Genomic DNA, 12,486 nt, shown 5'->3' with positions numbered 1-12,486 from the left:
GAAATGTGATTTTAAATAAATAAACAAACAAATAAATAAACAGACAAATAAATACATATTCCTATCAGTTTTTCTAAACCCAAACAAAAGCTGTATCTAAATATGGGGTCACTGAGACTCCAACAAGCTCTATCTATGCTCCAATTTAATCAGGGGACATTTGGGTATAAATGGGAACTGCATCATGAATAGCGCCATAAACCAGTCGTGGGGACAGAGCCAGGAGGAGTACAGTTTCCAGTCTCTCGGCCTCACGTGGAAAGGTGCTGGCTCAGGTAGTAAAGGGCCATCAACTGTGATTGGATGGCCATTAGCTGTGGCTAGTTGGCCTTCCCCTGTAACTGAGCCATTGGCCACTAATATAACTGCTGTGGCTATGCTAGCAGAAAATGGGGTCTAGCAAGAAGATGGTGGCTGAGCTAGAAAGAGCAGATTGCAGCTAGCAAGTGAGGTTGGTTGGCAGAGACAAGTGGACAGCAGGCTGCGGATCATGTGGCTCCTGCTTCCTGTGTCTCCAACCCAGCCACCAGGGAGAATATAATGGTATGACTCCCCTATCTATGGCTCCGTGGGTGTTCCTTTTTGTATTCACCATATCCTGCGTCCTTATGTGGGGAGCGGGACCAGAGACCCCGCAGGCCACCCTGCATGACCCCAGTATTTGGTTTATTTTCAGTTTAAGGTGAAAGATCAGTTTGGACTACTGTATGGAAGTTGTAGTATGCAATTAAATGTACTGATGGAGCAAGTCAGTGTGACATTTTGGTTCTGATTTAGTTATCTCATCTATGATTAGCCTTAGAGAAGAATGAGCAAGTTTCACCAGAACTCCCAAAATATGACAAGAGCTGTAAACCAAAGATTAAGCCTCACTAAAGATCATTACAGAAGACTGTTTATCAGGCATCACAATTTGTCACTACTCATCTGTGTGGAAAGCAAATTGCCCCACACACTCAAAACTACTTTCCTGTATCACATGACATGTAGTCTATTAGGGAAAAGGAGTATAACCTTCATTGTAAATGGGCTCACTACTCTCTGAGAAAGTATTTTTTATTATGAATGGGGATCAAAAGCAGACTTTCTCCTACTTGGCAAAACTAAAAAATGAAAGGAAGTCTTTTTTGACAGATTCAATATTGTTTGTGACCTATGGATTCTCTAACAGATTGTTTTTACATATCTGTAATGTCTATGACTCTTTAAGATGTCACAATGAAAATTTAGTTTAGACTACTTAATATCTCCATTGTTTAGATTACTTGTTTTCATACTTTAATCATGAAAAGAATCATCGCTTTACAAATTCCCTCTCCCCATTTCCAAATATTCTGATTCAGTGAGCCTTGGCTGGGATCCAAGTATCAGTATGAAGCAGTAGCCCCAAGTCGTCCCAAGGCATGGAGTCCACAGACTGCCCTTGAGAAACCCTGCTACAGATTTACAAAGCTTGATGTAATGGCTCCTTTCATCAAAGATCTAGGAACTATTTTCTTCCTGCAGTTTCTACAACACATCCTGTTCCCATTTTCACTCCTTCTTAAAAACTGCCATTATTTTTTGTGGGCCAAATCTAGGCCAGGCTGTGAAAGAGAAAACTATTCTCTCTGTGAAACTCTTCCTAAATGTTCAAAGTTGTGGCCTTCCAAGTAGCTGTGTGCACCCTAAGAATGGCACACGGTCATCCACTGGGGTGTGGAAAAAATTATTAGAATGTCTATTTCTATTTGCTTTTCCCTAAAATAAAATTAAACTTTACCAATTATCATGGATTGGAACAACCATCTACGTGCATTGTTTCTAAATAAATAAAATGCAGAGGCATGTACTCTCAAATACTTTCTACCGGTAGGAATAAGGGAGAGGTTGAGAACCAACTGCTCTAATTGATAAAGTCCCCATTTTCCTAAACTTTTGAGAGTTTATTATTGCTTTGTGTCATTGTACTTAGATTTAATGTATTTATGACTTCTTTTCCTAATTAGAATGTTAACTGGAGGACAAGAACTGTTTATTCAACCCCTTCTCTCCACACTCAGCACTTAACACAGAGTTTCCAATTAGTGGGCATTAAATAACTATTTGGAGATTCACTGACTTGTCTCATATCTTTCAGTCTATTCGTTCTCTAATTTCAGCATGATTGGCAGTACTACTGACGACCTTTCTCACCATTTTGTTTTCACATATTCTGTCATTCAGAACTATTCACAGTCCCTTCTGATGAACATATGTATCTTTGTGGCTCAGCTCCAATGTTACCTCTTCTATGATGGCTTTCCTACTTCCCCAGCCTCAGTTAGCTCCACTTGTTTCCCTAACTTCCCAGAATAACATATACATAGCTCTGTTACTGTAATTGCCATGCTGTGTGCAAACTTGAACTCTCCTGGATTCTGAATGTACAAGGGAAAGATTTATGTCTTATCTCTTGTCTATAACATAGGAGACAATACATGTTCTTGAATGATTGGTTGAATAATGAAGGAAAGAATAAAAAAAGCTGCTTTTATCCTTTGTCTATGGAGATAAAGAAAATCTTAGAAGTATGTTTACAAGTTTAAAAGAATAGAGAGCATCATCTAATCACTTTAGATTATTAGAGATTTTTGACAGTATATTTTCACTTCAATGTGTGAATAAAGAATCACTGTGCTAGAACTAAAAAAAGAATTAGGCAATGCTTTAGTTCAGTTTCCTTTCAAAGGTAGCAATTTATAAACAATTACAAATAAGAAATGTCCAGAAGAATGCATAAACACCTCAGAGTGTGGATGAGTTTATACAGTGATTTTAGGATAAAAGGATGAAGGTAACAATAAATGAAAAAATAAGGAATCATTTTAGTCAAAGTACATCTTTTTGGATTGAATTTTAGATGAATCTCTCTCCAGGTTTTCTTCATTTAAAGGAACATTTTAACATAGTGTTTGGAAATTTTCTATAGTTATATTATTCCAACATATTTTTAAACTTTATATTTCCTAGCAGCTGAGAATAACTCCATCACATTAAGTGTACATTTTCATAATGATTCCAACCGAGAAGTTTTGTAATGTGCTCAAGTTGCTATTCTATATTCGATACCAAAAACTCTAAAGAGATTATCAAAGACATTTTGGGCCCACAAAGTGATTAGATGGCCTGATTTTATCCTGCAAAGGAAGGACAAAATGTTCTGTTCTTTAAAGTAAATAAATGTTTACACCAATCATTGGTAGAATACTTTATTTTTAAAAATTAATTAATTATGAATTTATTAATTTATGGGGCTGTAAAAAGTAACTGCTATTGAAAACTATTTGTTTGTAATGTAATTGGCATTGGATAAGAAAATTACTCATTTCTAAGGTCAAGTATACATTTGCCGTGGCACAGAATAATAAAAGGTAGGTTGTGGCCACTTATGTTACTCAGGAACATTTAGAACAGCAAAAATTGTGTGGAAATGCAAATTTTGTCACATCAACAGCTTTGATGTTTTGCCTGATGCTTTAAACTTTAGGCATTTATTCTAAATTTCGCTTTAGTAATGGCTTGCCCATCCTCATTACATATTTGAAATTAAAATGACACCTAAGTGAAGGAGAAGGAAAAATAGCAAGTCCCACTTTTTTCCCCCCAATTTCAGGTGTCGAAAATTCAAAAGTTAATAAAACAGAAGAGTTCCTGCCCCCCCCCACCACCACCCAAGAGCTTCTTGTCTAGGGAGACAGGAAATGAAAATAAACACATAAATAAACACAACCATTTCAAACATGAGAACTGCCATGAAGAAAATTAGATGATACAAGAGAAAATAACTTCTGGACATGGGGGTGGGTCCTACTTTGATGTTATGGTCGGCATATACTCATGAGCAAATATTCAAGTAGAGACTTGAAGGAGCCAGCCCCATAAGAAACGAGGAAGAGAGACTCTAAGTACCAAAGCTCTGTGGAAGGAAGGATCTAATGTAGCTGGAACAGCGTGAGCAAGGGGTCAAGTGCAGTAGGGAAAATAAGCCGGCTAATGTGGGGTCATTATCACGTCACTGTATGTAATGACATATTTCTGCCAATAATATATAACCTAAATCTAATCATGAGGAAAAAAAAGAAAACCCAAACTCTGCAAAAACAATTGATGCATAATCTTTTAAAATATCAGTGTCACACGAAACATTGAAAAGCTGAGGAACCGTTCCAGAGTAAAAGACTAAAAAAACAAACAACAACAACAAAAACCAAAATAAAACATAATCAAATGCAACATGTAATCCTGAGACTGGATACTGGCTTGAAGGGGGTGTGGTTACTTTAAAGAGCATTATTGGGAAATTGGAAAATTATAAATATGAACTATTAAATAATATTACAGTATCAATGTTAAAGTCCCAAATTTGATCATCGTCCAATAGTTATATAAGGGAGTATTATTTTTCTTAGGAATTAATGCTAAAGTACTCAGAATTAAAGAGATCTAAGAGAAAGTAAAGGTGGCAAAATATTAGCAATTAATATATTGGGGTGAATTTAAGTGCAAATTTACTGAACTATTGCAGTTGTACTCTAAGTCTTGAATTAATTCAAAATAAAAAGTTAAAAAATGTCACTCTGGCTGCTGTATGGAGAATCCTTTTTTGTCTTTTTTCTTTTTAATTAAAGTTTATTGGGGTAACAATTGTTAGTAAAGTTACACAGATTTCAGGTGTACAATTCTGTAATACTTCATCTATATATCACATTGTGTGTTCACCACCCAGAGTCATTTCTTTTTTTTTTTTTTTTCTTATTTGAGTTATTCAAATATTTATTGAACAGCTAGGGAGACACAAGGGTGATTAAAACATTGTCAAAGAGGTGAGGCAAATGCACAAGTGAGTAGAAAGCAAAGTATAAGGTTCACTGAATCACAGCAATCAAAAGAAAAGAGCTTTAGGAGATATCAAGAGTGAGATTGCTTCCAGCCTGGAAGGGGTCATGGGTGGGTGGCAAATCAGGAAAGGGGATTGAGACGAAAATAGAAGACTTCAGTCTGGATTGTTGATGACACTCAGTATAGACTCTATTTGTCTCTCCTTTTTCCTCTCTCCCCATCTTTGGGCTTAATTTACCAGTAGTGCCCAGGATTGTTCAATGTGCTTTTTCTATACTTGCTTGCATTTTTGCTTTAATGTCTTCTACAGAACTAGGCCCTTTTGGTGTTTTAGGAGTTTTTCCCTGTTTTTTGAAGGATTCTTGACCTTTTGATCTTGGTGTTGATGGTTTTGAGTCTTTTCCATTCTGGTTTGATTTTTGTGCATTTTTGGCTGGAGTATCTCGAACAGAGTTCTTTATAGGAGCTTCTTCTGCAGCTTCCTCATCGTCAAACTCATCATCATCATCATCTTTGTCGTCATCATCATCATCATCATCATCGTCGTCATCTTCATCAGCAGCAAGTTTTACTTTTTTCTGTGGAATCTTGCTACCACTTCCAGGGGCAGAGCGCTTTCCAGATATACTTAGGAGTTTCATATCCTCCTCCTCGTCATCGTCTGACTCTGCATCTTCCTCTACAGCTACTAAGTGCTGTCCACTAATATGCACAGGCCCTGAACCACACTTCAACCGTAAGTCCACAGGTGGTGTTATTTCAAAGCCCCCAAGGGAAACCGTTGGCTGTACAGACATTTTCAAAGTTGCCAGTGTTACTTTAATGGGACTGCCTTCATAATTCATTGCCTCTGCTTCAACAATGTGCAATTCATCCTTTGCACCAGCCCCTAAACTGACCGTTCTTAAAGATAATTGGTGCTCATTTTCATCATTATCCACTTTAAAGTGATAACCTTTGTCGGCCTTTAGTTCACAACTGAAAAGATAGTTCTGGGGCCTCAGGGGCCTCATGTCCATGTCCATCGAATCTTCCGTGGGGTGGTGGCACGCACTTAGGTAGGAGAGAAGACGGACCGAGATAAACGACTACTGCTCCGCAGCACAGACGCACAAGACGGAATCGCACCAGGGAGAGAGTCATTTCTTTTTCCATCACCATATATTGGATCACAACGAGGCCAGTTAGGAGATCATTGAAGCAGTAGTGACTTCAGGTAGGTAAATGGTAGCATCTTTACCTTTCTTTCTGGATTTTAGGGGAAAAACATTCAGTCTTTCCCAATTAAGTATGATGTTAGCTCTAGATTTTTCATAGTTGTCCTTTATCAGTCTGAGGAAGTTCCCTTCTGTTTCTAATTTATTGAGAGATTTGTTTCAGGAAGATATATTGGATTTTGTGAAATGCTTTTTATTCATCTTTTAAGATCACATATACATATATATATATATATATATATATATTAGTTTATAAAAATGGTGATTACCATTAATTGATTTTTAAATGTAAAACCAACTTTGTATTCCTCAGGTAAACTACACTTGAGGTCCATTTTCATTACTAGAACAAAAAGTCAGTTTTGTAAGATTGTAGGATATGAGTTTAATATACAAAATTGATTATATTTTTACATACAAGCAACGAACAATCAGAAATTGAAATTTTAAAAAGTACCATTTAAAATAGCATAAAAATTATGAACTTCTTAGTGATAAATCTGACAAAAGACGTGCAAAACCTCTACATTGAAAACTACAAGATATTTTTGAGAGGAATTAAATAGTATCTAAATAAATGTAGAGATCTACCATATTCATGGGTAGAATATTCAATAAATAACTCAAGTGTCCATCTCCTGATGAATGAACAAGCAAATTGTGGATCATGCACACAATAGACCACTACTCAGTAATACAAAGGAATGAACTGTTGGCACAGGCAGTGACATTTGAATCATGCAATAATTATGCTGAGTGAAAGAAACCAGACATTAAAAAATACATACCGTAAAATGTCATTTATGTAAAATTCTAAAAAAATGCAAACTAATCCAAATAAATCAGTAGTCACTTGGGGATGGAAGTAGGCCATGGAGGAGATAGAAGGACTATCAAGGATGGAAAGAAGCTTTAGGGGGTCAGGGATGTGTTAACTGTCATGTTTGTGACGATAATTGCATGGTTGTATGCATGTATTAAAACCTTAAAACTGTATTTATGTTTGTACAAAATTGTACAAAAATTTAACATTGTATACTTTAAATATGTGCAGTTGATTACATGTTAGTTATAGCTAAATTATATGTGTGCTTGTTAGAGTAAATTAAAGAATGTATTTTAAAAAACAAAATGACTATTGAAAAGCTTATTTGACAATTCCATTTATTTTTCTTAAAAATTAACAGATGAAATGAAAGGAAGTATTTTCTCAAAATTCTAAGAAGAAGTGGTCATCCCAACAGTTCCTGGGTAGAAGTTTTTATCTCCTAAGATAGCTGGATATAGTCATATACCTCCAACAGTTTCTTCACAGTGAGTTTTAGTTAGGCTAATTTCTCATATACTCCCACATACTGCTAAAAACTTTATTGCTTCTTTACCTCTGATCCTTGCTAAAATTTTGTTGCTTCCTACAACGATAATCAGAGCCAAGTACTGCCAAGTGACATAAAATCATGCTATGTGTCAGCCATCATTTCGGTAAAAGTCCTCATTTCATTGCTAATGGTCCAAAGATACCCTTTTAAATGTAAGTTGGATCATCTTTATGGTTGGATCATCTTTAATCATTCATGATGTTGAAACAAGAAAGGAAAGCCAAATCTCTTTAGCCTCAGTACTCTATCAAAATGAAAAATGGCATCTAAAATATATTTAGTAAATTGCCACTCATCATGTAACCGATTATTTTGTTTGTTTGTTTGTTTGTTTTTTATCATTGGTATGTCTTTACCATTATGTTCCAATCAATGTCTCTCCATCTGTCTATCTATAAGCATCACCCTCCTAAGAATCAGTTTGGAGTGAGAATACTATCAAACTTTCCAAAGTAAAACAACAATAACAACTACAAAACACAACACAACACAACAAAACACTAGTAAATAATGGAGCTAGATTGCAAACTCAGTCTGTCTGACACCAACATCTGCATTTGTCACCATTCTAGTGTACTGCTTCCGACAAATGCCAACCAGTGTGCCTAACATATAGTAGATTCTCAATAAATATTTCTGTAATGGAAGAGAATTGAAGTTTGTATTAGGAAAAGGGGGATGGTTGCATTCCAATAATGTTTTTGCATGATAACATGACCTTGCATGTGGTTTCCTTAACAAAGGGCAATGCAGTTTAATTTCTCTGCAGTTTCCTGAATAATTTCCCATTGCGTTTACTATGCATCCCCCATTGCCAAAAAGCCAGATGCTCTTTCTTTGATCTATATTTGTTCAGTAGTTGTATTGTGCATGCAGTTAATTGGTCATTTGGGACTCATAATAGTTATTCCTTCACGAGCCAAACAATACTAATTCTACTGAGGGCAGAGAGCAGTTGTTGATGATATATTTTAGCCTGAAGATCTTATTCAATAAAAAAATCAGCCTGTGCTTACATTTGCTCTTCAAAAACATTAGAAGTCAAAATCCTAGTTTATTCCTGTCAATTTTGCTGTAAGCCTAAATGTAATCTAAAATAATAAAAATCTTTTTTAAAGAAGTCTTGTTTCTTCTTATTTGCATTACATTCCACATCTCACTCCTACTCTCAGAGAAACCATGAAAAAAATTTAGTGTGACTAAATTTTCTTTTATTTTACATAAAAATATATTTGTAAGTGGTAAGTATAGGAGGTCCAACAATTAAACTCATGAACTTTCCACTCTGTGCTTACAAGGTAGAAAGTTCATGGACATAATAATTGTCCGACCTCATATATGTTTGTGTGTGTTTGTGTATGTGTGTGTGTGGTTTGTGCTTTTCATAAAAATATTCTTTAGTTGATACAGGTATATTAATTTTTAAAAGACCTAATTCTCCAAAAATATTTTTGGGGAAAGATCCAACATGCCATGAGTGCCTACTGTGTATGTTACAATTTTGCATAGTATGAGCAATCCTATGAGAAATGACAAAAAAAAAAATCAAGGTTGCAAGAAATTAAGGACATTGTTACATTGTAAGTGGCACAATCTGGATTATTCAATCCCACTGGTCCCTATTTGAATGTTCCACGCTACAGTTGATAGGGTTGAAAGAGAATTCCCATCATGGGAAAGTTGCTACTTTCGACTGGTCTTAACACCCTTCCTGTTTTGAATCCTTCTGTTCTCCTCAAAGTTAGGATGGGTTAAAGCTAGTTTTAAAGAACCAAATGTTAGTTCTGATGCAATGTTGACCCTAACAAGAAAGCAGAGTCGCTTCATCTCTTTACTTCTCATTACCCACGGTGAGGTCTCATAAATGTTGGAGTAGACCAGTGTGCGAGAACATGTTAGGGTCTCTCACAAGGTCCCTGGGGGCTGTCCATATCATGGGGGACTGAAGGCCCTCTGGCTCTGCCCTGGAAAGGCAGAGTGGAAAAGGTAGGAAGGCTGTGAGCAGAGAAGAACCTCATTAAACACAGAACTGGGTATAGTGAATGCAAAAGCAACAAGCAGAGAACATAAAGGTTGGAGGTCCATGGTATGTTTCATTAGCATCTCTGGGCTTCTAATGGCATATGGATTAGTTTGCTCTCTGAAAGATGGTTACAGCATAAGTCGGTGGTAATGTTTTCCTTGCAGAATACATTATAAAACTTGTTCTCCTGCCACAGCTGATATATCATCATTTTATAGTAAGGCTAGCATAAGTGGCACAGTACATTTTTTCAAGGAAGAAGCTCATGGAATAAAATTGATAGAACAACATGAGGGAAGATATTACACAAGTTCATAAATCTTTTCTTTTATAAAATATACTTTCAACAACACATCATATGTTCACCTAATTTCAAAAATATTTTTGAGCTGTAGGACACAAGGGTACCATTCCTAGATGTCGGTTGGGGAAATTTAGACAGCATAACCAAGTTATGTAGCCAATGCTTTATATGGGTTTGTGGCAGAAACACAGGTCTTCCAGAGCCATGTGCTGTCAGTTACTAGTTGGACTTAGTATATTTCTCTCCTGCCAGGAAAGACTATGTACTTTACTGTGGTTTCTGGTGCTTGGCTTCCCTGGAGTAAAATGTCATCATTGTTTTGAATTATCACCATCACCATAACATAGGTAGACCCTACAAGTAATGGGGATTTACAAAAAAAAAGAAAGAAAGAAAGAAAAGAAAAAAATATTTTTAAAGTTGTCTTTACAGAGGAAAACATCCATAAATGAGATTCAAGCGGTACTACTTCTGATCCTGACATTGATTTTTTTTTTTTTTTGCCGTTACTAGGTTCTCTGAATATTCATGAAATAAATGACTATGAAGGAAAAAGTAGGAGTCCACCAATGTCTTTCTTACCAAAAAAGAATTTTTTCACTGAAAGTTCCATGTCTGTCTTACCAGGGTCCCACTGAAAGAGAAATTTTTGTTTTCTTTTTCTTTCTTTTTTCTTTTCTTCTATTACTGTTCAAGTCATTTAAGTCAGAAATAGCCTTGGCTTAATCTGCCTGACCCATAATGCCTACTATCGGTATTCAAACAACAACAACAACAACAGAATGTGCCGATTTTAGAATTACTTTTAATTTTGAATTGACAGAAATTGGTGTGCACAGATGGCCCTGTGCTCTGGCAGAGTCACATTGCCCTGTGGAAATATAGAAAGAAGACTTGACACCTATAGCAAGAGACAATTTTTTTTCTCTCTAAATTCCTTGAATTTTGAAACTACAAAGAAATGTTAATTATTCCAGTCTTTTCCCTCCTTCTCTAAGAAAAGAGAAAATAATTTAATCATTGTAGAATATGATTTAACAGATCTCTCAAATTCAGGTAACTTTCTTATTTGCCTTTTGAAATTTAGATGCACGGTTTCTATAGTGATTGATTTTGTAGCCTGACCCAGTTTCCCGGACTGAAGTAGAGCACAGTTGGTTGGATTCCCCGGAGATGTGGGAGTGAAGTGGTTTGAATCCAGGCGCTGAAGTCGGACAAACGTGGATTCAGTCCCATCTCTGCCTTGCACTGGCTTGTGCACACCAGAGAGTTATGTGATAGCTCCGGGCACATTTCCTGATCACTAACATTGAGATTACAGTAGAAAATTTCCCATATTTATTTTCCCTTAAACTTATCTGATATAATGCCTGAAAGCACCTAGCAAGTGGTATGCTCAACCAGAAAGGTTAGCTGTTATTATTACCATTACTTATTTGTGTTGGAAGAATTGATAAGGTTTCTAAGCCACATCTCTAAGGATGGAAGGGATTCATCCAACTGTAAAGGGATGTGTTGACTGACATTACTGAAACGGTTGGATGAGGTACAGGTAAGGTCAAGATAACCACTGGAAGGGATTTGGGAATAAACTGGTCAAACTAGCAACAATTAGTGTGAACTGGTCCGGTTATTAGGAGCCGGTGCCAGAAAAATGACTCTGGTTAACGTAGCTCACGGAGTCGACGGAGGCGCGGGCTTTAGAGCAAGCGCGGACGGGGGCAGCCTGAGTGGTAGGCTCCAAAATCATTGCCAGAACCCACCAGGTGATGTCACTAGACACAGCCCTGGGATCCCTGCCTTTGTTAACCCTTCAAAGTGACTCGTGTTCCTGCTGCTCCAAAGAGACATCGGTTCTCACTCTGCCTACTTGTTTGCATTGCAGTCTTCAAATTCAGAATATTAGGTAGGTGAATCTGAGCAGTAAAAGGGACCAGGAGAGCGGGCATACCTTTACACTTTCCGAGTGGGACTCCGTTCCACCCACCATGACTCATAGGGTAGAAGACCCTCATGTACAGAAAGGATAAGGAGATGCTGACCAGCCAAAAAGCTTTGTCCCCTATAAGAGGATAGGATTGATGTCAGGTATATTATCAGAACCAAAGGTACCTGTGTGAGTCATTCTGCAATATGATCCATGCTTAGAATGTAGGTCAGTAATTAGACTGGCTGAGTTATTTAGCACCTGAGGTCCCTGACTGATCATTTTGCTCTGGAAAGCTCTGGCCTGTCCCCATGGCAGCCCCTCAGCTATCTCTTTGTGCTGTTAGAATGCTTATGTGAAAAGCTGGGGGTTGACCTGTTTGGGGACTGAAGCAATTTCCCTAATCTTGATGGCTTCAACACATCTTCCCAGGATTGAATGGAAGAAGTTAGTATATGGTTTTTGATTTGGAAAAAGAAGACAGTCATAAAGGTAGGTATTATTGCCCTCATCCTACCACCTCCAGCCATAGATCAAACTCTTTTCTCATGTTTGGGGTCAGGAATGCTGAAGCCTTTGAATCTCATCCTTAAAAGTGAATCAGTTTACTCGACTTTAGTCTAAATAGAAAACAAATATACTACTACCAATTATTGATGCTTAAAAAAAGAAACATATGGTTTTATCTAAAAGTAATATAATTTTATAAAGAGGAATTTTGAAACAATGGATAAAACAGAAAAGTTTATTATCCCACCATTGTAACAAAACCACTT

General features: G+C 36.8%; 1 protein-coding gene across 1 annotated transcript; it reads right to left on the bottom strand.

Annotated features, from left to right (window-relative positions):
• Nucleotides 1-4,966: 4,966 nt before the first annotated feature.
• Nucleotides 4,967-11,533, bottom strand: LOC117020702 (nucleophosmin-like). Its single transcript, XM_033103313.1, has 3 exons — nucleotides 11,462-11,533; nucleotides 10,857-11,035; nucleotides 4,967-5,913 (listed from the first exon to the last, which is right to left on the bottom strand). The coding sequence occupies exons 1-3, from the start codon at nucleotides 11,531-11,533 to the stop codon at nucleotides 5,118-5,120; spliced, it is 1,047 nt and encodes a 348-aa protein (XP_032959204.1). The 3' UTR covers nucleotides 4,967-5,117.
• Nucleotides 11,534-12,486: the final 953 nt, after the last annotated feature.

This window comes from Rhinolophus ferrumequinum, chromosome 3 (assembly GCF_004115265.2).
Source record: "Rhinolophus ferrumequinum isolate MPI-CBG mRhiFer1 chromosome 3, mRhiFer1_v1.p, whole genome shotgun sequence".
Lineage (NCBI taxonomy): Eukaryota > Metazoa > Chordata > Mammalia > Chiroptera > Rhinolophidae > Rhinolophus > Rhinolophus ferrumequinum.
Note: the sequence above shows the minus strand (reverse complement) of the source record. Positions and strands in the feature narration are given on the sequence as shown.

Bases quoted from the DNA above. Each gene is read 5' to 3' on its own strand.
- LOC117020702 (XM_033103313.1), bottom strand. From the start codon at position 11,533: ATGATTTTGGAGCCTACCACTCAGGCTGCCCCCGTCCGCGCTTGCTCT. The intron at 11,036-11,461 runs GTGAGCTACGTT...GGTGTGCACAAG, and splicing joins CCCGCGCCTCCGTCGACTCC to CCAGTGCAAGGCAGAGATGG. The intron at 5,914-10,856 runs GCAAATAAGAAA...CTCCTACCTAAG, and splicing joins GTGCATCTAAATTTCAAAAG to TGCGTGCCACCACCCCACGG.